At 37.5% G+C, this 26,622-nt stretch overlaps 1 protein-coding gene across 4 annotated transcripts in view; it reads right to left on the reverse strand.

Annotated features, from left to right (window-relative positions):
* Nucleotides 1–26,622, reverse strand: part of CDH12 (cadherin 12) — a 540,002-nt gene that overhangs the window by 145,464 nt on the left and 367,916 nt on the right. For all 4 annotated transcript variants that reach the window (XM_061449266.1, XM_061449262.1, XM_061449263.1 and 1 more), the window contains exon 3: nucleotides 2,010–2,422. In XM_061449266.1, coding sequence (XP_061305250.1) covers nucleotides 2,010–2,237 — 228 coding nt within the window. In that variant the 5' untranslated portion in view covers nucleotides 2,238–2,422. The remainder of the gene's footprint in view (nucleotides 1–2,009; nucleotides 2,423–26,622) is intronic.

Genomic DNA, 26,622 nt, shown 5'->3' on the forward strand with positions numbered 1-26,622 from the left:
CAAATATATTGAAGCAAATAGTTAATATAGATGAAATAAATTCTGATAAACATTGAAAGGATTCTTCACAGGTAATAAACATTGTTGGAAAAAGAAAGATCATCTGGAATGAACTGCGTTATTTTGTAAGCAGATTTTTTTACTTTATATCACTGATGTACTAATTAAACATCCTAATTTATCTGTCAGCACCAAAATACTTCCCTCTATCATTTTATTTATTAGGTGACAATGTTGTATGATATCTTGTCAATAAACATCACTATTGTGTGTGCTATACTGCAACTAGATCTTTCCTTATTTTACGAAAGTGTCTTTTCTGCAATTTGAAACAGGTCCAAAAAGTCTAAGAGTTAAGAACATGCCAGGTAAATCTGTGATGTGATGTTATTCTTAATGGAAATATCCCATTAGTTCTGAAGTTGCTTATAAGTTTAAATTCAATGTATTGATAATAGTCAATTCTGTGCAAAATATTAATTTTGGCAGCTTACAACTGACTCTTAAATGACTAGTCAGACTACCTTAAAAGAATAAAGACCAATGAATCACAGTGGTGCAGCAATAACATTTCTGTCTTCTGAGGCAAAAAGCTCAGCAATCATGTTCCCTGTGCTACAGCACTGGATATGATTAGAGTCCCCATTTGCACCAGAATGAAGATATGTGTTAGAGAAAGTGGAATTTATATCAGCCAGAGTCACAAAGATGCAGTTTTTCACTATGTGACCCACCATTCTTCAGACTTTAAAACAAACTTACTATCTTTGTAGTATACAGGTACTTCTTTGTAAATTGTTTTAACTAATATGTTTTATTGCTTAAAAAAAATGCCTACACATGTTATACCCATGTACATTTTTGGCTGATTTGTAAAATCTAATGCACCACTTGTAGTCATTTTCTGTTTTAAGTATACATCCTTTACTCAGAATAGTTTCCTGGAAGGGTAGGAGGCAAAATTAATTTTCTGTTAACTTTATTTAGATTTAGAAGAAAACAAAGAAAAAAATAACCAACACAACCAAATTCCCAGCTTTTACATTTAGAAAAGTAAAAATGGTATTAAAAACTGAAGCATGATGCCTCATTTTTATGCTAGGAGAATTTGAACTTCACTGTTCAGGGAAGTAGCATTTGAGGACCTAGGAAATGAATTCCCAATCTCTTATTTCACTGAGCAAGGACCTTTACTTAAGTAAAAAAATTTACATAGCATCCAATTATATCCTGTGTTATTTTTTTTCAGGTCTTGTTTTCAGCTTTCCTTTCTGTACACTCTATTATCTAAATTCACCTCTCCACACACCTCTCTAAAAGTTGGGTATCAAACCACTTACTCCCTATGACAGAAACAATGGTAATATAATGAAAGAAAAATTGCATAAATTCTCTGCATGTGTGAGAGTGCATAACTGTACACAAAGTATAAAAGCTATAAAGCAAGAGTGTGAATTATGAAGCAATAAAACATATTAGAAATACCTGAAAATTATCCGAACAATCAGAAATAAAAGTAAATGATACTGGGGCATATGATAATAGAGCAAAAAGCAGGTATCTTCATTACCTGGAAACTGTCATGGAGTAACCACACCAGTCACAGAAATGACTGTGCATTCTGGGCTAAGAATTCTGGCTTAAAGCTTATCTCTGCTCACTCTGACATTCATTGCTAAAAATCAGGTATGCTATTGAAGAAGATTCAGTTAAAGCTAGTTGTAAATCACAAACTTATATCAGAACTACCAATGTTTGTTTTTTTTCCAAAACCAAAGATAAGGAAATATGACAAACATACTGTAGAAAGTAAACGTTAGAAACTTGTGCACTAAAAGTAATAGTAACACCCATAGCGCCTAAATGAGAGCCTGAATGGTGAAGGGGATGAACTGAGGCAAACTACTGTCAGTTGGAGATTTGCCTCACTCAAAACAGGTACACATTTTCAGCACATTTTACTATTTCTCTGCTTCATTTCAACTTTCAAAGAAAAAGTAAAAGATTACCTTTCCAACATACTGAGGTTCAGAGCCCATGTACTCCTCCAGCACAAAAAATTGATTCCACACCCAGCCTCGTTTGACTCGCTGGGCAAATGACCTCCTCCAAGGCACTGGGACATTTTCTCTTGCCTCTGGTTCTAATGTCTGTTGTGGTTGTGGATGCAGTGGTGTTAGGAGACCTCCATCAAACAGGACACAGAGAAGCAGGGATAAGCAGTTCCTTGTAAGCATTGGCAATGGCTTCCCTACAGCAAGTAATAAAAACTCCAGTACTTAATGCAGAGCAGAGGAATCCAGGTTTGAGGTGTCTGTGGCCTCCACCACTTAGCTTCTGATTTTATTGCGGAAATGCTAATGCAGGCATTAATCCTTCTGACGACAAGGTTTTTGTCACATTAAATTCCATCTAAAGGGACCTATAAAAGAGATTTACATGCAACATCAAATTACATAAAATTACATTGAAGCGTTCATCAAAATTCTCACACCAAGTTAGTTTATAGAGGCAAAGATTAGGAATTACATTTTTAAAAGAGATTGCTATTTTGTTTATAGCACTGAGCTGCTCTAGAACATTGTACAGTTTTTACAATAGGTCATTCTTGTTCTGCTTAGCATTACCTTTGTGTCTGAGGACAGGCCATTTGCCTTTGCTTCATGACCCAGTTATCAGACAAAACTGTTACTCACCAGTGATGTCAAAAATATTTACTCTGGGTTTACACAGAAAATATGGAGAAGAAGAATCTTCCATACTACTGTCCAGAGCAGAAATGCTTTGCTTGTTGTCTATGGGTTTTATTCTGGCAAAGAAACTTTCAGACAGGACCCTACCACGCTACAGAACTGCACTCAGTATTAATATATTTGGTATGTATTTCTATTAGAGGCTTTTTTTATTTAACAGTTCACATGACTTTTTGTGCTTCTCTCTTCAATGTATTCAATGGTATATCACATCAGGTTCACCCATTATTCAGTTCCAAGAATTCCAAACTCCTGTGTCTCTCGATCCACCATTGCAGTGTTCATGCCTAGTTTTTTTATGGCAAAATCGCAGCAACCATGAAACACAGAGAAAAAAAAAAAAAAAGCAAACAAAGAATTCAGAGTATCCTTTTGAAATACCCAGTAACAGATACGAGCTGGAAATAAAAACCACATTAAAAAGCGGGATAGCCTGCACTGCTTCACAACCCCCAAAATCACGCTATATTCAATTTAACTACTATAGCATTGCTCTTTGCTGAGGAGGCTCTGTACATTACAATTCTCCCAGCAGAGCTCTGCCTCTGGCCATGTCTGTCAGTCAGGGAGCTTTTAAAATGTTATACAGCACCAAAAGTAATGCAAAGAGAGTGAAGGACTTCAGTGAAAGGAGAACAAGTCCCCTTTGGCTGGAAGGTTAGTAATAAAGTGCAAAATGCAGAGCACTTTAACCCCTTATCTGTCAGCCTCCTGGACTACCTTCCAGAATGCATGCTGCATAGTCAGGAAAGAGCAGTGCTAGTGCTTGCTTCATTCCCTATAGCTTCAAAAAGCTGATGAATGAGAGGGTCAGAGAATAATGGGAGGCTAATATGTGTTGCAGTACAGGATTGCAGTACAGATGCTCTCATCAGCTACAAAAAGGTTCACTGTGAAGAATTTTCTAATTTAAAGCTCAGCAGTTAGAAGGCTGGTAATTGAGAACCCAGCACTTTGGGACGCAAGAGAACCACTCCAGCTTGCTGCTGTGTAACACCAATGCAGCAGGAAACTGAGGCAAAGGGTCTCCCCTGCTGTGTCTCCTTCTGCAGCATTTTATTGCTGGCTTTGGAGGAAGCCTGGTGTCTGACAGAATATGCTTAATAGCACAGCTGGAACTTGTACAGCAATCCAAAGGATAAGACTGATACTTCTTCTAGTCTGTTTACTGTTTTGCTTTTTTTTTTTTTTTTTTTAAGCTAACTGTTAGTCTTCCAGCCAAGATGCGTAAACCTGTCCTGGTGCTTTTATATGGTCATAGGCTCATTAGACACTTAAATCTAGCACCCTTATATACCTCTGCCCAGAAAACTGATATAAGGGCTAGGAGATTAGGATTTAGAAATCCAATCAGAACAACTAGCCATAAGGGAGGTACAGTCTTTTCTTTTTTTTTTAAGGAATTATTTCCTCTGATGCTTATGAAGGGATATAAAGTTTCTATATATATTAGTCCACATATGTTCCAGTAGGTGTCTAAAAAGTGGAACTTATTATTTGAACTTCAAATAATCTTGAGACACTGGCACAGGTTGCCCAGAGAAGTTGTGGCTGCCCCATCCATGGCAGTGTTCAAAGCCAGGCTGGATGGGACCTTGAGCAATCTGTTCTATTAGAAGGTGTCCCTGCACATGGCAGGGGGGCTGAACTAAGTGATCCTTAAGGTCCCCTCCAACCTCAACCATTCTACAATTCTATATCTAATAAGAGACTTGTGCACCCTCAATGCATCTCTTTCTCATACAATATGAAAGTACAGAAGGCCAGATTTTTCTTAGATCTTGCTTTTTTTCAAGATTAACTGCTGCTAATCACCTCTTCAGATTATCTTCTATAGATTTAAATACCACTATATATGACTTAATTAACCCATGAGGAGAGGTATAGAGGGAGTGCCTGTATGAATTTACCCCCAAACATCCTTTTACTGAGATTACATTTATTCATTTCCCAACTTGAAAAGGTGAAATGACTGGCAGCAAGCATGGACAATCTGTTAAATCACAATAATTAAGAAATCTTGATCCTATATACCCTGTCTGTGAAACTGCAGGCTTAGAAACTCATGAAATGCAAATGATGAATTAAATATTGCTACTATTTATTGAGAATAACAAAGTACGGTATAAATGGTCCTCCTGCAAGACTTTTGATACTGACCTGGATTATACTGCCATTAACCTAAACAGCCCAAACAAAGGAATATTTTTAGTATAGCAAAACTGATGCATGCCAGTAATGATTCAGTAACGCTGAATGAAAGAGACCCATCATACTGGAGACACAAATCACCAAGCCTGGCACAACATGGCACAGACAATCCCTTTGGTCAGCTGGGGTCAGCTGTCCCAGCTGTGTCTCCTCCCAGTTTCTTGTTTACCCCCAGCCTACTCACTGGTGGGTGGTGTGAGAAGCAGAAAAGGTCTTGACTCTGTGTAAGCACTGCTCAGCAATACCTAAAACATCCCTGTGTTATCAACACTTCTTCCATCACACTTCCAAAACAAGGCACTGTACCAGCTACTATGAAGAAAATTAACCCTATCCCAGCCAAAACCAGTGCAAATCTGTATGAAGTGTCTACCTGGATCAGACAACAGGTGCACTACTGTCACATGCAGACAAGCAAGAAATGCTAAGCTCCATGAAGCACTCAAAACTGTCTTCAGTGAATGGAGGCAAATTGCTTACTGACAAAGTATCCATTACAGAATGAAGGTAGGATCATTTCTGCGGCCACCTTAATCATAAATCTATAAGCACAGAGAATGCTTTTGATTATGTGAAACAACAGCTAATGTAAAGCAAGCATCTTACTACCCATAAAGAGGTTTGAAAAAACTTGGCAGTACTGTAAAATGGTTAATCCATACCAGATGGAAAGCCAGCTAAGATCTGTAACTGTGGACATGTTCTAACAGGTGACCATCTAACCTCACTTCTCTGAAATATCCTAAGAAAACACAACAACAGAAAAAATGTCTATGCTGTCAGCATCTACTAAAATTAACTGCTAAGGTATTTGAGATTATATATCTTGTGGTTAAAGGAACAGTATAAGGATATGGAAAACCTCAGTTCATGTCTCACCTTGATATGATTTCTTACTCTGACCTTTGATCAGCAAATCAGGCTGATATTCTCAAAGGTATTTAGTTAGAGAATTCCTGTTTGGTTAGAGTCTTGATGTCCATATTTCTCATGAATTTGATTTTCTTGAGCTTCATGACCTATCTACACACTTTGGAAATAACCTTTCCACCTTTTTTCCACCTTTTTTCCACCTTGTCTTTTTTTAGTTAGGGTAACACAAGTAACTCATTAAAATGGGGGTTAGGAGAGAACTTACAAGTAAACAGATTAGAAACCTCCAACTACCATGGAGAATAATTCTCAATCTCTCCACTGTACAAACTGGAAGAGTTTCAGCAGAGTGATTTAGCAAGTCCCACCTCAGATGCCACCAACTCCATTTGGCAAGGTAACATGCGGAATCCATGCCAGATAATTCTCAAGGAATGAAAAAATGTTTCTGAGCTCAGAGACAACACCTGACTTACTGAAATCTTTAACATGATACAAACCACTTACTTGTTTATCCCCCTTTGTGTGAGATACAGTAAGCCTTAGAAACCATCCTTGCTTATGCTCAGCCAGAAACTAAGCACCACACAGCCACTCACTCACTCCACCTCCCCAGCAGGACGGAGGATGGAAGAGAGCAGGAAGGGTAAAAATGGGAAAATTCGTGGGTTGACATAGTAACAGTTTAATAATTGAAATAAAAGATAATAATAATAACAATTATTGATAATAACAATGATATGTAATGAAAAGGAAAACTACAAAGAGAGAGAAATAAACCCCAAGAAAGATAAGTGATGCATATTAAAACAGTTGCTCACCACCAAATATTGCCCAACCAGTTGCCCAGCAGTTGTCCCCATGGCCAACCTTCCCCCTAGTTTATTGTTGAGCATGACTTTATATGGTATGGTTTATCACTTTCGTCATTTGGGATCAGCTTTCCTGGATGTGTCCCCTTCCAGCTTCCTTCCCACAGCCTATTTGCTGGCAGGGTGGTACGAGAATTAGAAAAGGCCTTGACTCTATGCAAGCACTGCTCAGCAATAACTGAAACATCCCTATTTTAAGCACAAATACAAAACATACCCCATGCTAGCTACTATGAAGAAAATTAAGTCTATCCCAGCCAAAACCAGTGCAGAAACCTATAATGGCTAAATATATAGGTTGGTCCCTCATGAATTTGAATGCCTGAAACTCTGAACTTCAGTGGTGTTTATAATGAGGAGAAACAGAAACACAATACCATATGTCAACCTCAAATATTCTGTAGTTTAATGATCAGACTAATCTGATAAAATGTGAGAAATATGGATAGAAAATGCACAAATGGAAGATGAATCTTGGTATTTCTGGAAGATATACGTCATCATCTGGACAACTGTATTGACTGAACTACTGGACAACAAGCAGATGATTACCTTTCTCTTGTAATAAGGTGACTTTAGCTTTGTAATTCTATTACAAAAAACCCAAATCCTAACATTTTGTGTCAAATATTTAGCTTGATATAAAGTAATTAATTATACAACTTGGCATGAAAAATATGAGTTTGATTAAGGCTATGATTTGGGGATTGGACTATCAAAGTTACTCCCTCTCTCTTAAATGGCTATTTGCAGAGCTGTATTTTCTATCCTGAGTTCAATTTCAATGTCAGTTATGTCTATAAATATCAGGAGTAATACTAATATGAATCTGGAATACTCTATTCTGTTTTTACTGGCATAAAACCAAAGTGAGATGAGAATAATGTCCCTGATGTTTGAGTATGACTTCCCTTGTAGCACATTCATTCGTAGGAAGGCTGCCACAAAGATATATTAAAGCACCAAAACCATGTGATATACTATACCAGTATCCAATAAACCTATTTATGAAGTACCTAACATTGGAGAGGAGTCTAATTATATTTGGCATTTCTAAGCACTACAATAATAAAGGTATTATAGCTCCACAGACATGCTTTAATAATTGGCTTTCCAGCATATAAAAAAGTGATTGCTTAAGAGAGTTTGGTAACATAACAAAATCAAAAGATGCATACTTAAAAAAAAAAAAAAAAGCAAGCTAAAGAATGCTGAGGGTTGTAAAAAAAGTAATGAAAAAAAGCAATATAAAAATATTCAGTGTGAGTGCAAAACAATAAACTGGTCCTATATGCAACTATTTAAACATATTGTGTCAGCTTTGTCATCACTAGCAATAATTACACATGATCATTTGTAATTTAAGTGGGTGCCACTCGAGCCATCATTCTCTACGTGGCAAATTATCATGTCTGACTGTCGTGGTTTAAAACCAAGCAGAGGGCTCGTTCACTCACTCCCCCTGCCACTTCTTGACCTCCCCCTACTCCTGGAGGTACAGAGAGGAGAATTGAAACAAATGCAACTCCCACAGGTTGAGATAAGAACAGTTTAGTAACTAAGGTATAACACAAATCACTACTGCTACCACCAATAATAATAATGATAAAAGAAAATAAGTCTTAAGAAAAAAAAAAAAGACTGAAACTTTCATTATAAGTGGTGTCCCTCAGGGATCGGTGTTGGGACCAATCTTGTTCAACATCTTTGTCGCTGACATGGACAGTGGGATTGAGTGCGCCCTCAGCAAGTTTGCCAATGACACCAAGCTGTGTGGTTCGGCTGATACGCTGGAGGGAAGGAATGCCATCCAGAGGGACCTTGACACACTTGTGAGGTGGGCTGATGCCAACCTCATGAGGTTTAACCATGCCAAGTGCAAGGTCCTGCACCTGGGTTGGAGCAATGAGCCAGCAGTGTGCACTTGCAGCCCAGAAAGCCAACCGTGTCGTGGGCTGCATCAAAAGGAGCGTGACCAGCAGATCGAAGGAGGTGAGTCTGCCCCTCTACTCTGCTCTTGTGAGACCTCACTTGGAGTACGGTGTGCAGTTCTGGTGTCCTCAACATAAAAAGGACATGGAACTGTTGGAACAAGTCCAGAGAAGGATGATCACGAGACCAGAGCACCTTCTGTATGAAGACAGGCTGAGAAAGTTGGGCTTGTTCAGCCTGGAGAAGAGAAGGCTGCTTGGAGACCTCATAGCAGCTTTCCAGTATCTGAAGGGGGCCTACAAGGATGCTGGGGAGGAACTCTTCATTAAAGACTGTAATGATAGGACAAGAGGTAATGGGCTAAAACTTAAACAGGGGAAGTTCGAGTTAAATATAAGGAAGAAATTCTTTACTGTGAGGGTGGCTACCCAAGGAAGTTGTGAACGCTCCATCCCTGGCGGTGTTCAAGGCCAGGCTGGACAGAACCCTGGGTGATATGGTTTAGTGGGAGGTGTCCCTGCCCACGTCAGGGGGGTTGGGACTAGATGATCTTAAGGTCCTTTCCAACCCTAGCTAGTATATGATTCTATGATACTATAATGAAAATATGTAAGTCAATGCACAACGCCCCATGGTTCATTGAAGTCTTGAAAGTTAACTCAGGTAAAATTTTCCCTACAGGTTAAAAGTTAGTTTATTTTGGTGAGGCCAGTACTACGCTATAAGTACATAATGCAGCTCCACAGTTTAATCACCAGTTAAAATTTAGGAACAAAATACTTCAGAATGGCACAATTTTTCTTTACTTCAGGAAGATGATCAGATGATGAAGTCATGTCATCAATTCTATTTTTATTGTAACTTGTCATGTTATGTTGTTCTTGTCTCAGAAGAGTAATAAGGTGGATATGTGACTACTTTGTGAATGATCCAGAATCCTTATTTTTGATAAATTACAAACATTTTCATTTCTGGTAGGAATCTGTCAATGTCAGTGCAAAATCATGGACAATCAGGAAAGCATCCTTCATTCTGCTGCCCTTCAATGTTTTTTTTGAATGCATACATGAGATGGGGGAAAGGAGAGAAAGGCAAACAAACCAAAATATTTCAACAGATTAGGGATCTACTTAAGGGAAGAATTGACAAATCTCAGGCTGCAATACAAAAATATTTATAATTTTGTAAGTAACATGGGATACTGGAATGAATGTTAGCGCATTTTAATACAATTTTGCTTTTCCCTAGGAGTATTTCTCTTTTTCCCTACTTGTCAAGAATGATATCAATTACTTCAGATGGGAAACATACTTTAGTTAAGATTATTAAAAGACTTCCTGCTATTGGTTAGACTTTGATTATAATAAGTTTGAAACAATTCATTATAGTTTGTTGACTACATAAATATGTTAAATTACAAAACTAACTTAAGGATAGACATTTAAAGATGAGTCCAGCAGGAATTTGTTTGCATGTTGTGTATATGATGACACAATTACTGCCTACTGCAAACTTGGCATATAATCTTAGACAATCAAAATCAAAAATATGGGTCTCCTATTGCTAGTCATTGCAATTTAGATAAAATAGATTTAAACATCTCTATCTTCCTTATCAATAGTATTTAATATTCCTTTTCATAATAGATTATGGAAATCCATAGCTCAGTTTGTACTTTCAGCACATTTCTTACAACTTTGGTCTTCTGAAAGGTCAATGGAATTGTGCTACCAGTATTGTATTATGTAATTTCAGAGGATGGTGTTCTCCTCAGGAAAAAGTGATAGGCAGCAGTTTTTCCCTGCAAGGTTCAAACCGTTAACCATGTGAATATTAACAGGTAGTTCCAGAGACAAAAGGAATGAGAGATAACCCCTCAATTTTCTTGAATGTGGGAACATTCAGCTCAGGCCTCTCAATACCCTGGAATCACCAAGCTTACACTGGGCTTGCTCCAATGCTCAATAATAAATAATTCTAGACAGAAATTTTCTTTTCACAACTCTTTTTGACTTGTTCTCAGCATACCGACATATGCTGTTAGGGCCGGCAGCTGTAATGAAGCCAATGACTCTTTTCTGATCATTGATGAACTAACACAAAAAATCCTTCATGGGTTTTAAGACATCAGAAATAATAACTCCATCCTTTAAACCAGGTTTTTTTTTTTTTGGTTCGGTCTATCATTAGAGCATGAGAATACAGTCGTCACAGCAACTGAGGCACACTCTAGTTAAACTGACAACAGATATTTTAACTTGAGAGGACAGACATCTATAAATAACTCCACCTAAAGTAATCCCCATTTATGTTGTTTGTTGTTCAGAACCATATGTGTTTCATGAAAACTGACATATCAGAGCTGTATGTGAATAGCTAATCTTTCCTCAAGAAACCTTTCACTCAAGTAAAATCTTCCACTCTCCAGTCCATGTGTGTTCTGAGCCCAAGCCAGCAATTAAACTCAGAGCTGTTAAAAGCAACCACAAGGCATTTTGTGTAGTCTAAAAAAGATAAAACAACATTCTTGTCTGACTTTCATCTTTATAAATCCTTATGTCTCTTGTGTGTGATTGTTCATTTCCCAAATTCAAGACTAACAAATTGAGCAATTTTGTAACAGATGCCTGCTGTGAATTTCAGCAATTATGGCCCAATGCAGACAATGAATGAGGTGCGCAGGAGTAAATAGAGGGCTTATTTTGGTAACACTTACTACTTCAGCCTTATCTAAATCGTTCAGAGAAAAAAATGCAAATGTTATTAATTAAAATAATATTCCTTTCAGATTTTTTCTTACTATTCTAAATTTTAAATAAAAGGACAAAAAATAATATATCAGAAGGGAGACAGGTCCCCTCATCTGTGAAACACATACTCAGCAACATAAATTATTGCAGAGTTCCTCTTACTGACCCCTCTCTTCCCCATAAGGTACAAAACTGGGTCTCTACTAACTGCTGTGCATATATTTTCTAATTTCTGCCACAAAAGTGTCTGTTTTGGTTAAATAAATTAAACGCAAGTATTCTTTTGTTTCTGTTTTGTTGTTCATATATACGATCCACCTCCCAGCATTACAAAAATCTAGGAAACAGACAAAATGTGAAATGCAAAAGCTTGTTTACTATTTCAAAACCTTTTTTTTTTTTTTTAAACTAAAATGTCCAAAAAGAGATAAAAGCCATTTTCAGGTAACACTGATTTAACTTAGAATAGAAACCATAGTCTTATTATGCATTTGCCATAACACCTTGCTTTGAATTATTTTAATAGTCAAACAAACCAAATTAAAATAAAGTACATATTTTCAAAATCTATTACACCAAATGTCCTTAGTCTTCACAAAAGGCAGTGGCTTGGTTTTGTTTTTGTTGTTTTTGTGTTTGCAATTTAAGTTTTCAGGTTACTTTTGTCAGAGCTCCATCCATGAAGTAAAAATTTATCTGTAGAGTGGGTAGATGGTTTATGATTTATATAACATAGTTCAAGACAGGTAATAAGCAGCTTGTTCATTGCTTTTTTTTTATAATAAGCATAAATTTATCTAGTTATTGCAGTTAGCAAAACTGTGGTTTAGACAAGAAATCAATAAAGCATTTTTAAGGTTATGCTCAGTGAAACAAAGTGCTGAAATCATCCCTTATGAAATTGCACCTCAGCTGAACTCACAAAGAACAGCATTATGGAGAGACGATAATGACATACCTGTGGTATTATAGATTGAAGCCAATCAATCAGATATATTGTAATTGCTAAAGGCACAGTCCTATTGTACTAAAAAAATACCTTTGCCTCAAGGTAGAAAGATTGACACATTTAGTATGGAGCAACCTAAATCAAATATGTCCCTAAAAATGAGTGAATTAACCTTACTAGAGGACACAGCCTAAAGAGATACACACATTTTTCCCACATAGAATGGAGTACTGAGCTAAATACTAAGCTAAAAGGAAGGCTAACAATCCGCACTGAAAAACTACAGAGGGAGCTACTGTTTTGGTGGAAATAAACATGTATTTCCCCCAATGTAACTTCTGACGTGGTCAAGTGTTGCAGAATGACTCTAAGAGCAGGACCATAGAGTTCTGGAGGACTGTGCAAGCAAGGCAGGGGGTGGCCCCCACAGGTGGCCGGAGACCGGACCTGGGAGGAGAATGTGGAGGAAGCTGTGGGGGGGCTAACCAATACTGTTACGCCAAGAAGGAGTGGCTGAATACCACTCCTATATATGTGTGAACTGCATCACAAATAAACTAGAAGTTGCTTATCACCCATATTGGGTTGGCCTGTCTGCTTCTCCTCGCCGCTTACAGTCAAGTGTGACCCGTTGTGCAGTTCCACTCATTACAGAATTACAAAAACACAGAATGGTTGAGGCTGGGAGGAAGTCCATCTAGTACAACCCCCCAGCTCAATCATGGTCAGCTACAGCAGGCTGCCCAGGACCATGTCCAGTCATATTTTGAATTTCTCCACAGACAGAGACTCCACAGCATCTCAGGGCAACCTGTTCCAGTGGCCTGGACATTCTTGAAGTTTTTGATCCACCTCACTGTCTGCTTATCTCATCAGTACTTCATCAGCTTCTCTAAGAGGGTGTTTGCCAGCTGGTGTGAAAAGCCATTTTAAAGTCAAGGTAAATGACATCCACTGTTCTCCCCCCATCTACCAAGCTAGTCACGTCATTATAGAAGGCTACCAGCTCGATGAAGTACGATTTCTCCTTTGCAAATCCAGTGGCTGACTACTTTCAGCTACTTTCTTGTCTTCTGTGTGTTTAGAAATGGTTTCAAGAGCTTTCTAAGTTTCACAGGGATGTCAGTGATGCTGGCTGGCCTGTAGTTACCCAGATCTTCCTTGCCATTCTTGAAGATATAAAGTGACATTTGCTGCCTTCCAGCCCTTGGGAAACTCTCCTGATTACCATGACCTTTCAAAAATATCTGAGAGTGGCCTTGCAATAACATCAGCCAGCTCCCATAACATTCATAGATGTAACCCACCAGGCCCTGTGGACTTGTGTTCATCCGGATTGCTAAAGTGCTCCCAACCTGGTCCTCTTCCACTGTGGGAAAATCTTTCTTGCTCTATTTATTAGCAGCAAGTACTTCCTGGTTTTCTGGATTTGCAAAGCCTCACCCATGAGCATTATGACAAAGTCTTTTAATGAAGACAGTTCTTATTCAAACCACACCAGCACATGAGCCAAAATAAACTCTCGTTTGACAAACCATCTCCAAGAAAAGGAGTCTGAAAATCCCAAGGAATTTTAGGATGGTTATAGTTCAAGTTTCAAATAATTTCCAAATTTCTTCTTAACAAATGCATTAGGCTCTCTTTATTATTACTAATAATTGCATTTGTTAAAATGGGACCTCAAAATATAATTGAATGTTCTATGATTCTAAATAAAGTAGTCTGATTTTTCAGAGCCACTGTAGACTTCAAGTGCCTGGTGAAATCCTTAGAATGCTTTCAAGGAACAAGATACTTTCTCTATTCTATAGACTTACATATTAATAGCAATAAACATGCAGATACTTAATAGATATTAAGTGCACTAAATAAATGCTATTTGGAAGATACCATTTTAATGTAGCGAACAAAAAGATTAGCTCACCTATGTTATCTAAATTATTTATATTATTTTTTTTTTCATATGAAGCTCTAAATTTTAAAGCTTTTGGGCCATACTTTATCATAAACATAATAAACATTGGTGACTGACTTTTTATCTCAATAATCTTCATATGTTAGTAAAAAACCTTGAGTTTGCGCAGTGAGCTTTATAAAACACATCTATAAATTAATTTGTCTCTAATGTTCTTTAAAAATATTCTCTCTTCCTACCTTTCCCTAACAGAAACAGTAAAATTATTTCTCATAATTTTATGACAGATTATTCAGAAATATAAAGTGAAAAATTAATTCATCATAAAATCAAATATTTGTTTTCCTAGGCCTAAGTAAGGTTTTAACAGCAATTGGTTATATGAAAGACAGTAAAAACTTATCTCTTAGAGAAATTCCAACTGAACTGCTTTTATGACTGTCTCACCTCAGCTAAAATTTTCTCTGATGTTAGAGCTTTTGAAATTCCTGGGAGGGTTTTATCCCCAGGAAGAGTCTTATTTTCCATTTCAAAAAGAACTAAAACAATTCTTTGTTTTTACTGCTTTTGATACACATACAATTTCTTATGGTTTGTGGCATTAAAGAGCATTAAAACCCAAACCTTGCAACTTAGAAATTGAATAAAGTTTTACTTTTGAGATGATGTCAGCCATTATTGGCTTTACTCCTACTTTGGTTCTGGCAGACAAAACGTGATGCAGAAAACTCCTGTGATCAACAGGACTTTTTCATTGATCCACCATTTGGAACTCTGCACACCTCAGTATCTGCTAAACCATCAGATGTGTTTCCACCCATTTACCTGCTAGCTTCATTCAAACACAGACAGGAATTGTCACAAAGGTCACCTGCTTGAGAGCCCAAACATACTTTGCACCTAAACCAGGGCAATCCCAAGCACATATACAGGCTTGAAAGATACTGGGTTGAGAGTAGCCTTGAGCAGAAGGACTTGGGGGTGTTGGTTGACAAGAAGCTCTACATGAGCTGGCAGGGTGCACTTATAGCCCAGAAAATCAACTGTACTGGGCTGCACCAAAAGAAGTGTTAATCAGCAGGTCAAGGGAAGTGATTCTCCTCCTTTACTCTGGTCTCATTAGACCCCACCTGGAGTACTGTGTGCAGTTCTGGGGCCACCAACATAAGAAAGATGTGGACCTTTTGAAACAAGTCCAGAGGAGGGCCATGAGGATTATCAGAGGACTTGAGCACCTCTACTAAGAAGACAGGATGAGACACCTGGGGTTGTTCAGCCTCAAGAAGTGAAGGCTCAGCGGAGACCTTACAGCAGTCTAAGAAGGCCTACAGGAAAGCTGGAAAGGAACTTTTAACAAGGGCATAGAGGGATAGGAAAAAGCAGAGAAGTTGTGGCTGCCCCATCCCTGGAACTGTTCAAAGTCAGAATGGAAGAGGCTTTGAGCAACCCAGTCTAGTGTAAGGTGCCCCTGCCCATGGAAGTTGTGGTGGAAGCAGAATTGTAGAATCATAGAATCATAAAATAGTTAGGGTTGGAAAGGACCTTAAGATCATCTAGTTCCAACCCCCCTTCCATGGGTAGGGACACCACACACTAAACCATGGGCTCATGACCCAAGTCTCTGTCCAACCTGGCCTTGAACAATGCCAGGGATGGAGCATTCACAACTTCCTTGGGCAGCCATTTTCAGTGCCTCACCACCCTCACAGGAAAGAACTTCTTTCTTATATTTAACCTGAACTTCCCCTGTTTAAGTTTTAACCCGTTAATCCTTGTCCTGTCACTACAGTCCCTAGTGAAGAGTCCATCCCCAGCATCCCTATAGGCCCCCTTCAGATACTGGAAGGCTGCTATGATGTCTCCACACAGCCTTCTCTTCTCCAGGCTGAACAGCCCCAACTTTCTCAGCCTGTCTTCATACAGGAGGTGCTCCAGTCCCCTGATCATCCTCGTGGCCCTCCTCTGGACTTATTCCAACAGTTCCATGTCCTTTTTATGTTGAGGACACCATGACTGCACACAGTACTCCAAGTGAGGTTTCACAAGAGCAGAGCAGAGGGGCAGACTCACCTCCTTCGACCTGGTCACACTCCTTTTGATGCAGCCCACGACACGGTTCGCTTTCTGGGCTGCAAGTGCACACTGCTGGCTCATGTTAAGCTTCTCATCAGCCAACACCACCAAGTCATTCTCTGCAGGGCTGCTCTGAATCTCATCTTTGCCTAACCTGTAGCTGTGCCTGGGACTGCTCCAACCCAGGTGTAGGACCTTGCACTTGGCATATAAAGTCCCTTCCAACCCAAAGTAGATGGCCTATAAAGTCCCTTCCAACCCAAATCATTCTATGATTCGATAATATTGGGGAAGAGAACTATACCTGTGCCATGGTTTAACTCCAGCCGGTAACCACGCAGCTGCTCGTTCACTCCTCCCATTCCTCCCCCCTGCTCCTGGGGGGATGTGGAGGAGAATCGAAAGAATATAACTCCCATGGGTTGAGATAAGAACAGTCCAGTAACTAAGGTATAACACAAAACCACTACTGCTACCACCAGTAATAAAGAAGGGAAGACTGAGAAAATGGGACTGTCTTGTTTATTAAAATGCCACAGCTACACCTGAATTAAAGAGGTCTACTTCAGAGGTGTGTGCAGAGTTCTTTGGAAAATCAGGACAAGTTTTTAGATACATATTATCACAGGGCACAATGTACCTTCTTACGATCAAACTGTATAGCAGCCTGGACTACATGACATGTTAAAACTTAGGGGTTTTAGTCGTGCAAGTACTGAAAAAAATTACACCATTGTCCGTGATGCTTTAGTTCACATGCTTGCTGTCTGTAGGGTCTTTAAAACAGAGAGACCAAACTGTGACCGATTTGATTCTGAAGAACACCGGAGTCTTTTCAAGTACTTGCAACACAACTAAGGCTTTTTTAAATTGACTTTCAGAGTTAACGTCCCCTCCAGCCTAAGGGAGGTAGCAAAGTTTCACTTCCCAGATGTCCCTGAGAAAATGTTTATTTTTCTCAGAGCAAAGCCAAAGCCAAGTATTACAAATTCTCCTACCAAGTTCTTATTGATCGTTTTTTTCTCCTGGGAAATCAAGGCAAAACCCTAAGGTCTCTAATTTTCTTCAACTTTTTTCAAAAATCAAATAATTCTCAAGTGTTTATATGATACAACCTCCCCAGAAAGCAGGACAAAGCTTTCATGACAACTATATTTGTTTTGGTCTTTAGTCCAGAAATTTTAGGACAATACCTTTTCCTTTATTTTGTTTTGTTTATATTTTCTATACATTTATACATAAATTCTAACACATACAAATGTATGCACAAATATTTGTATGTATGTCTCATAAGAGAAATGAAAGTGTATTCCTTACAGACATACCTAAGAGTGGTAAACTTTCAGAAAACCCTCCACATATAATGACTGATGACCAACATAAATTAATCTTCCTAATACAGTACAAAAATCCTTTCCACTCCCAAATTTAGGTAAAGAAGAAGCATTTCTGAAAGACACCACATGACTTCCTCAGATTTTTTTTTTTAAGGTGCAGATTTCCCTTCCTGTACTCAACAACAGAGTAGCTGTTCTCCACTGGAAAAAAAAACAAACAAGCCCAAACCAAACCAAAACCCAAAACAAACACCAGAACAACACAAAGTAACCATCTTACATCTTCCACTTCCCACAAAGTGAAACAGTCCAGTGCCTAGATATGGAAATAAGAAAATGAAGTGATTCTTCCACTAAAGAAACCCCTGGTGTATTATTCCAAAAGAATATAATATCCCTGTAAAAAACTCAAATGCTCTTTCTATTATGTTGACTATTATTGTGTGCCAGTAACATTTATTTTGAAATTTAAAGCACTTACTGTAGCACGTTTGCATTCCACACTTCATTTTTAAACTTGCTCTTCTCAAAACTGGAACTATAGCTTTAATTTTGACAAGGAAAAGAAATAAAATGAATCCTAATATGTCCCAGAAGCTTCCGGAGGTTATAGAGGGTGATGCAGGATGAAAAATGTGATGAAAATCTAAGACTCACTAGATAAATTGCAAACACTCACAATAGATGAGTGTTTTGCATTCTTGCTAAGTAAGCTATTAATGGAAGCAAAAGTCCTTGCTTATCAAATTCTTACCACAATACTCAGAAAATACAGCACAACTAAGAAGGCCAGAAAAATTTAAAGCTTTGAAAGTAGAATTGGATGCTTATTGATATTTAAAGATGAGAAATTTCAAAAGAAAACATGACAGAAGTAGAAAAAACGAGTAACAATTTTAAATGGCCAATCTTCTCATACACTCTTCTGTGCTATTTTCTCTTTCCTTCTACTAGTGCTTTAGTAAGGTTATTGTATTACTTCAATGAAAAATAAAACTAAAAATCCACCACTTTTAAAGGGAAGTTTGGTATATCTCCTTCATTGTATAAGAACAAGAGGAAATTTGCCTTTTAACACCCTTGTGGTAATGTAGCACTCAGTAGTGATGCAGTATAGAGTATTACTTTTGTTAACCATATGACTGTGCTAGATAGCTCCTGCTGCATACCAGGAGACATGTCTGCTGTTTCTCCAAATGGGAGCTGCCCAGAAAGCCCAAGATCTGTAACAATCTGACATGCCCCTTGAAGAAGACAGACACTTTTTACATATAAAAATCTCAGCCCTGAAAACAGCCCATCACCAGCTATGGTGGTGTCATCCTTGAATTCAGAAGATGGCAATTCCTAGGCAAAAATTAGCAGTAGAATCGCTTCTAGTAGAATCACAGCAAAGAAAGTTAAGTCTAACTGCTGTAGTGGACTCTCTCAACTAACCCAAAGGAAGTCCTCTTACAAGTAAACTTTAATCATTAGCATCAGGATTTTCGGATGCGGGGAAGAAGTACCTCCCACATGACACTGCATCTTAGTGTAGAGTGGAGAGTCTATGTCTGTACTGTGAAATTCTGGGAATCACTGGAAAAACTAAACTGATAGGTCTTCACAAAACTCAAAAAAGTTCTTTCTTTTTAATTTGTAGGAAATAGAGGCAAAGGAAAAAGAGAGGCATACATACAGAAGCAAAACTAATGAAATTAGATTCAGTGTAAAACATACTCTACCAGGTTTATATGAAGTAGAAAACTTTGCAAGGTGGAAAGCTCTTTTTTTTTGGCTGTCTAGATCTGAACTGTCCTTCAATTGTTTGTTGAAAAGTAAATATGACAGACTATTTATGTGAAACACTTCCTATCAGAAATAGTATTGTTTGTTAAACTAAGTTAAACCACATAAAACTAAAGGAAAATTATAAACAAAATGAGGAAATATTTTTTAAATTCTGTTCCCTCTCAGAGTTTTTCAGAACATTTTTTTCCCAGACGTTAAATACATTTAAAAACTAAAACATTTTGAAATTAAAACAGTCAACATTGACAAAAAAGTCTCAAATCCAAAACTTAAAAAAAAGGAAAAGAAATTACATTTTCATGTCATATAGTATTTTGAAATTTCATCTTTTCTTTGTAAATTGTAGTTTATTCCTAAAAGAAAGGATTTTTAATAAGAATAATAAATTAAAAAAAAAACTATCATATTTTTTAATACAGTAGAGCATTCTAGGGTAAGATCTCATAAAGCCAGCATGATGCAGTGTTATAAAACAATTCTTTTCCATTTTATTTTAATAGCAGAAACTCTGCAAACCATTATGACAAAAATACCAGGAAACTACACACACACACACAACCCCGCCCCCCCGTGCCAAAAAATAGAACCCAAAACAACCAAAAAAAAGGGAAAAAAAAAAAAAAAAAACACCACCAAAACCTAAACCAAACCCACCAGGAAAACCACAACAAAGTACAGCAGTAGCCCTGTACTGTGTTGGAGTCACTGCTGTCATAAATTAAATGGAATACAGTCCAATTGGAGTTATCAGTTGTGGCAAGCAAAGGCAAAAGAGGAAGAAAGATTATAATGTGTCATTCAACAAAGTAAAGGCAGAAAATGATAAAAGCAATTCTGACAGGCTGAGGAAGTTGGGGCTGTTCAGCCTCCAGAAGAGGAGGCTGCGTGGAGACCTCATAGAAGCCTTCCAGTATCTGAAGGGGGGCTGTAGGGATGCTGGGGAGGGACTCTTCATTAGAGACTGTAGTGACAGGACAAGGGGTAATGGGTTAAAACTTAAACAGGGGAAGTTTAGGTTGGATATAAGAAGGAAATTCTTTCCTGTTAGGGTGGTGAGGCACTGGAATAGGTTGCCCAGGGAGGTTGTGAATGCTCCATCCCTGGCAGTGTTCAAGGCCAGGTTGGACGAGGCCTTGGGTGACATGATTTAGCGTAAGGTGTCCCTGCCCACGGCAGGGGGGTTGGAACTAGATGATCTTAAGGTCCTTTCCAACCCTAACTATTCTATGATTCTATGATTCTATGAATACAGAACACAACCCAAACATCTGCCTAGATGGGTTAACATGTCATATTAGCAGAGGTAAAATCTATCCCCACGTTGTCCAACAGCAATTCAGCAGCTACATGCATAAAAGGCTTAGCAGCAGAAAGAGTAACACAAAGAAGGCTACAGAATTCCTAGAACCTTACCAGAAGAGCAAGGACTCAGAGCTGTTTTTGAAACCAGCCTGTACTTATGTTCACATGATTGAATAATATAACACAGCAGCTCTAAATATTTCTCTCCATAAAATGACAGTTTAATTTTATAAAATCAGCATAATTTTCATGTGCCAAATACTGAGTTGTCATGAAACAATTATTTGCATGATTTCCATCATGCTGTCAACACAAAGTTTCTTGGAAAACCTTTATGCTTGCACCTGCTCTTAAGGCTGGCAAACCAGCCTTCGCAGGGCCAGGAACCTTGGCTTTGCTTTCTTCATCCACTTTTGTCACTTGCATTCTCTCATCTTCCCTCATTACATACCAGGACAGGACTTACTGTCCTGTCCTTTGAGTCAAAGGCCACTAAGTCCATTAAGTTTTCTGACTCACAAAATGACTGCCCCTTAAACCCTGGTGCTTCTGGTTTAAAAAAGGCAAACAATTAAGATAGTTAGGTTAAAGAGATTAAACTTAATTCTGTATAAAAATATAGTGAAAAAATGCTTAACAGATTTTAATCCTTATTGCATTTTAAATGTTGGTTTGCTTTTTGTTGTTTTGGGGGGTTGGGGGTTGGTTTTTGTTGGTTTTTTTGTTGTTTTTTTTTTACATATCTTACCCATATTCCCCTTCCTCCCACCTGTCTAAATTAAGAATATCATTCTGTATTTCATTCTTTATCCACTAAGGTAATATGTCATTACATTAATTTAAAGAAATGTAAAGAGCTGGAAAGTGTCAATTTTTTGATATCAGTTTTATAGTGCAAGGAAAATCAGTCATGTTATTCTGTACTTAATATAGCCTTAGTGGAGACTAAAATCTGCCTCTATGTTCTTGTTCCATATTTTAAGTCTATTCTGTAGTCATTCACAAAACTTTCAATGATTAAAAAATACTTCCTTGGCTACTAACCAATAACTTCAAAGAATAATGAATAAAGTGCCAGCTTCATACACAAAAACCATTTAGTTCAAGTACTAGTGGAGTTGCATAAAATTACTTTGACTTTTTATACTGCTAAATGAATTCTGAATTTGGCCCCAAAGTTTATTTACCAGCTACAAGTTTTATAATGAACTAGATCTTTGAAGAAAATTATTAATAGTTTTGAAAGAAAAAAGGGAAGAAAGGAGATTTTGTATGTAAATGATCAATGTAAATGGATGAGAAGATTTTTATGTCCATTATGCCTACTCGTATAAGGTGATGCACTCATCAAGTTTTAAACATTGAGTTGGCAGACTGCTTTCCACTTCAATCAAGACATAATCCACAAGTTCACAGATCCCATTATATCCTTATATTTTCCTTTTTATTAAATTAACCATCATCTGTTTGCAGATTATTATGGTTGCCTATTTCAGACTTCAAGATTTTACACTGGAATGCATAAAAGAGGCCGTTGCAGAACAAAGTACATGTACATACTGTAGGGATGATTTTGATCCTTAACTTCATTTTTGTTCCTGACAGACATATGTGACCAAATATTCATGTTGGAGGAGATTTTTTTTAAACTAACTAACTAACTAACTAAATAAATAAATAAATAAAGTAGTAACATCCCTATAAGGAAGTTTAGCATTTCAGGGCTGCATAAATTACAAATTCCTTAGCAAGGTCTTCTCTTGACCTCATTCAGATTCCCTGAACAGAAGCTTGGCAGGATACTTGCACATCATCTTTACTCAGTAGAGAAAGACAAGCTTCTTAAGCACTGTCTAGGAAGAAAAGTGTGATCACTTACCCTGCAGTTGCCTACACTCCACTCATTCTGATTGTAACAATAAAGCAGATTTATGCTGTTGAATAGAAACTCCTTAAATAAGTTCTTCCCCCTACTTCAATCTCTCTTATCCAATAGTGCCTAAGGTTAAGGGTCTGATTTGACCTTACTGTATTGAGAATAACATCTTTTTTGCTGTCTACATAAATAAGCATGAGAATTATAGTATCTGTTCATACCTTCAAGTACTCAAACATTTTAACAATTTAATATAAAATAATTATTGCTCTGTAATGCTGTTGGTACTCTGAAACATTTAAGTCAGTCAGAAAAGCATTTAGAGGTAATTTTTTCACAGTGTGTCACCCATGTTTTACTTCATTCTGTGAGCATCCTTTGATATCTGTATGCCTACTGGGATTCAGAAATCTTCTGTAAGATAATTTTACTCCAAAAAAGACTCACATGGTTATAAACAGCCTGCCACTGAGCTGACAGCAGACTTTTCATCAGTCGCAATTCTCTCTACCTCTATCTTCAGCATTTTCAGAAGTGCAAATTTGACCAGTTCATGGTCAAAAATTACTATTTTGAGACTCTATGTGAGATAGCCAGATCTTTCCCTTAGGAAGAGGGGTACCTGTGACTACCATATGTCTCTCCAGAGAGCTGGTCTGAAAGGGCTGACCTTGTGCCTATTACCAATTGAATGAGTAGAAGCCTGACAGTACACTTACCCATCACCATTAATATTCAGAGAAAGCTGGGCTCCTGGAGCACTAGCATGGATGAAGAACAAGATTAAAGATGGTTACAGAATTCCACGAGTTATTAGCTGTTAGACTGATGTAAACATGACTAATGGATAATGGAATTAGTTTGGCTGAGCAGAAATTACCCAGAGAAGCCTAACACTTCTCTTCCATCTCTTCATAGAGGAGGGAGGAGGTTAGGGAAAGTCTTTCATGTCACTTTGACAATGTGGTTGGGTTATGACACTGCTTGAAACAGAATCTTCTCTAGGAGGCATACATGCTTTTTGTCTTAGAACAGGTACTTTGGAGTTTGGAGGAAAATAAAATTAATGTGGGGAGTGGGACAAACTAAAGGAAAATGTTCCTGATCTCAAATCACTTTCTTATGGTCCCACCTTCTTCTGTAAATATATTTCAGTAACCACTGAGGATTTTTTTCTCTCAATTTGTGCTTTCATTTTGCAAAAAAAAAAATATTTGTAGCCACTGTCTGTGGTTTTTGTAGCCACTGCATCTGTTTTCTGCTTTTTTTTTTTCAGCAGGCTTTTTTTTTTTTTTTTTCTGTAGCACTCGTTAAATCAATAAACAGAAACAGACCTGACACTGCACCGTTAAACAGGCACTAAGCAAACTGAATTTGGGAAACAAACTTTTGCAGGCAGACTTGCCAGCAGGAACTGACAAGTGACTTTCTCTTGAGCAGACCTTTAGAGGAAAAAAAGAAAAAAATTTAAAAGGTTAAATATTCTGGATTTCAGGTACACTGATAGACATCTGGACAAGCAGCAAGGACAAGCAAGGTATTGTTACAGATTTTTATCAGTGTAACTGACACAAAAGTCTGTTTAAGTTTATTAAAGAGGCTAGAAACATAAAGTTGAAAAGTCTAGCATTCACACAGCCTGCAATAACACCACCAAAAAAAAAACAAAAAAAAAGGGAAAAAAGAAAGAATCATCAGAGGCTAAACTGTAACTAACTCTTCCCCCCCCCCCCCCATGTTTTCTGTTATGAAGAACAGACAGTGAGGATGGGCAAGCATCAGAAAAAAGCAGCATGGGGAAGACTGGATGCTAGTGAAAAACCTTTGCATTCAAATAAGTCATGAAGTCAATGGCATGTCAGTTGTCTATAATTGATCTCTGTGAGTTCATTAGCTCCCTTTGTTTCGCTAAAGTTGATCAAGAAAAAGGAAAAGGAGAAGACACCTTTGTGAAAACTATGCTGAAAAAAGCCCAACAAATAATTTACCCCATTTCCTTCCATTTTTGTCAAATGCATTTTAAGGCAATGATATGAATGACAAAACAAACCTTTGTGATCACAGGATCTCAAGGCGTTTTAAAATGGCATTTCAGAAGAAGAAAAAGTAGCTTGCAGGGAGGAAAAAAAGAATTGGTACACATCAGTTTCACCTGAATTAAACTCAAGTCCCTAATTTCCTAAAACACGATAGCTGAGTTTTCTTATTCGTTATACTAGAAAGACTGAAAAACAGTATACATACTCAGTGCTGAAAATTTCAGTAATTTAAACAAAGATTTCCGGCATATTTGCTTCAAGGATGTAATTGCAATTTGAATTCTGCGAATGTTTCTTATAAATCTAGAAATTTCCTACAGCTCCTTTTTCTGCATATGGTCACTGTAGATAACAGGTTCCAGGACATCCAGTACTCCTTCTATTCAGAACAGTGGGATGTAAGTACACAGTACCCTGGGTAAAGAGCGTATCATTCCTTTGGTCACTATGGATGATTTTTCTATATGGTGCTTTTGGTTCTGCTAATTTCTCTGTTCAAAAGCATGTGCTCAATCATTTCACAGGCTCATTTCTCAGCTCAGAAGCTGAAACACTGGAAACATCAGTACTGTCAGCTAGGGGAGAGACAAGCAAATATGTGGAGAGAAAAAAAGTTTAAAATATTCTTCTTTAAAAGAAATCTGTAAATCACAGCAACTTCAGCTTCATTTTTTGTCTTTCACACTATAGTCTTGGGCACCCAATACAAAAAATAATAAAGAAATTTTCTGCTATCTTTTCATTTGAGGAAACAAAAATGGATAACACTCCATTCAGTTTTGCTTTGGGAGAAAATGTACGTAGAATTGTTTTCATGTTCCACTTATGGAAGCAGTTAAACTCTCTTTTCTGTGTGGTATAATCTCCTTCCATGGACCTCCTCAATATGGTGTTTATAAAGAGTATGTGCGTAATATTCACCATATAAGTTTTTGGCAGAGCTTTCATTATAACGGAAGAGTTTGTGTCCCCTGCAGCTAACACAATATGTACCCTCTGGAAACAGTGACAAAAGTGAAATCCTACTGAAAGTTTTACAGCCACAATGTTAATAGATACTGTACTACTGCTACCCTGAACTCTGTTCCTGAACTTCTCAAGAAAAAAAAGTGACATAGCACGGTAACTGTAATGTGGGCAAACCAAGAAAATATACATTCCAACAAAATAAAAGTTGGTTTTCAACTTTTTCTGTTCTGTTACTGATGACAAATAACCCCACAAATAACGAACATTTTGTAAAACTAATAACTAATATAAAGAAAACACAAAGAGGTTTATAATATAGCAAGATCATTACAGCACAGTTTGATGGTGGTAAACATGAAGAACATCAAACTTTTTAAAGACTGAAGAAAATATATATTTGCTCCATAAAAAATCACTTTCATAATCTTCCAAAGACCAAAAAATAAATAGTGATACAAATAATACTAAGCAGTGTATATAGTAGGACTGTTCATTAATATACCCATATATACCATCTAAATAAATGCTTCAGAGTTTAGCACATGACTTCCTAAACATTAATGAAAAAAACATCCTCACAGATACTCACACATTATGAATAACAGCAACTATATTTCACAGAGAGAATCAAAGGTAGAGAGGTGATCTGAAAAAATCCACTGGTTAAAGCAACATAATATAGCAGAGCTATAAATCTTCAACAGTCACTTGGACCTTTTTGGCATTAAGTTATAGATTAAAAAAGGTTTGTACCTAAAAGGTTATGTAATTTTTAAAAACTGCATTCTGAGAATACAAAATTGGATTAATAGTTGACCCTGTTACTTAAGAACTACATGACCTGGCACAAGAAGTGCTATCCTCAGCTTCTGAGATCTCACTTCGAAGATTGTCTTGTTGATGCCCTCATGATGCAGAAAATCACATGCACAGAGTTGGCAACATGTGTTTGGTTTTATGGTCTGTTATGCATACAACCT

The sequence above is a fragment of the Pezoporus flaviventris genome, unplaced genomic scaffold, assembly GCF_033815535.1.
Source record: "Pezoporus flaviventris isolate CSIRO_AGI_PZ_B2104156 unplaced genomic scaffold, CSIRO_AGI_Pfla_v1 ptg000007l, whole genome shotgun sequence".
NCBI lineage: Eukaryota > Metazoa > Chordata > Aves > Psittaciformes > Psittacidae > Pezoporus > Pezoporus flaviventris.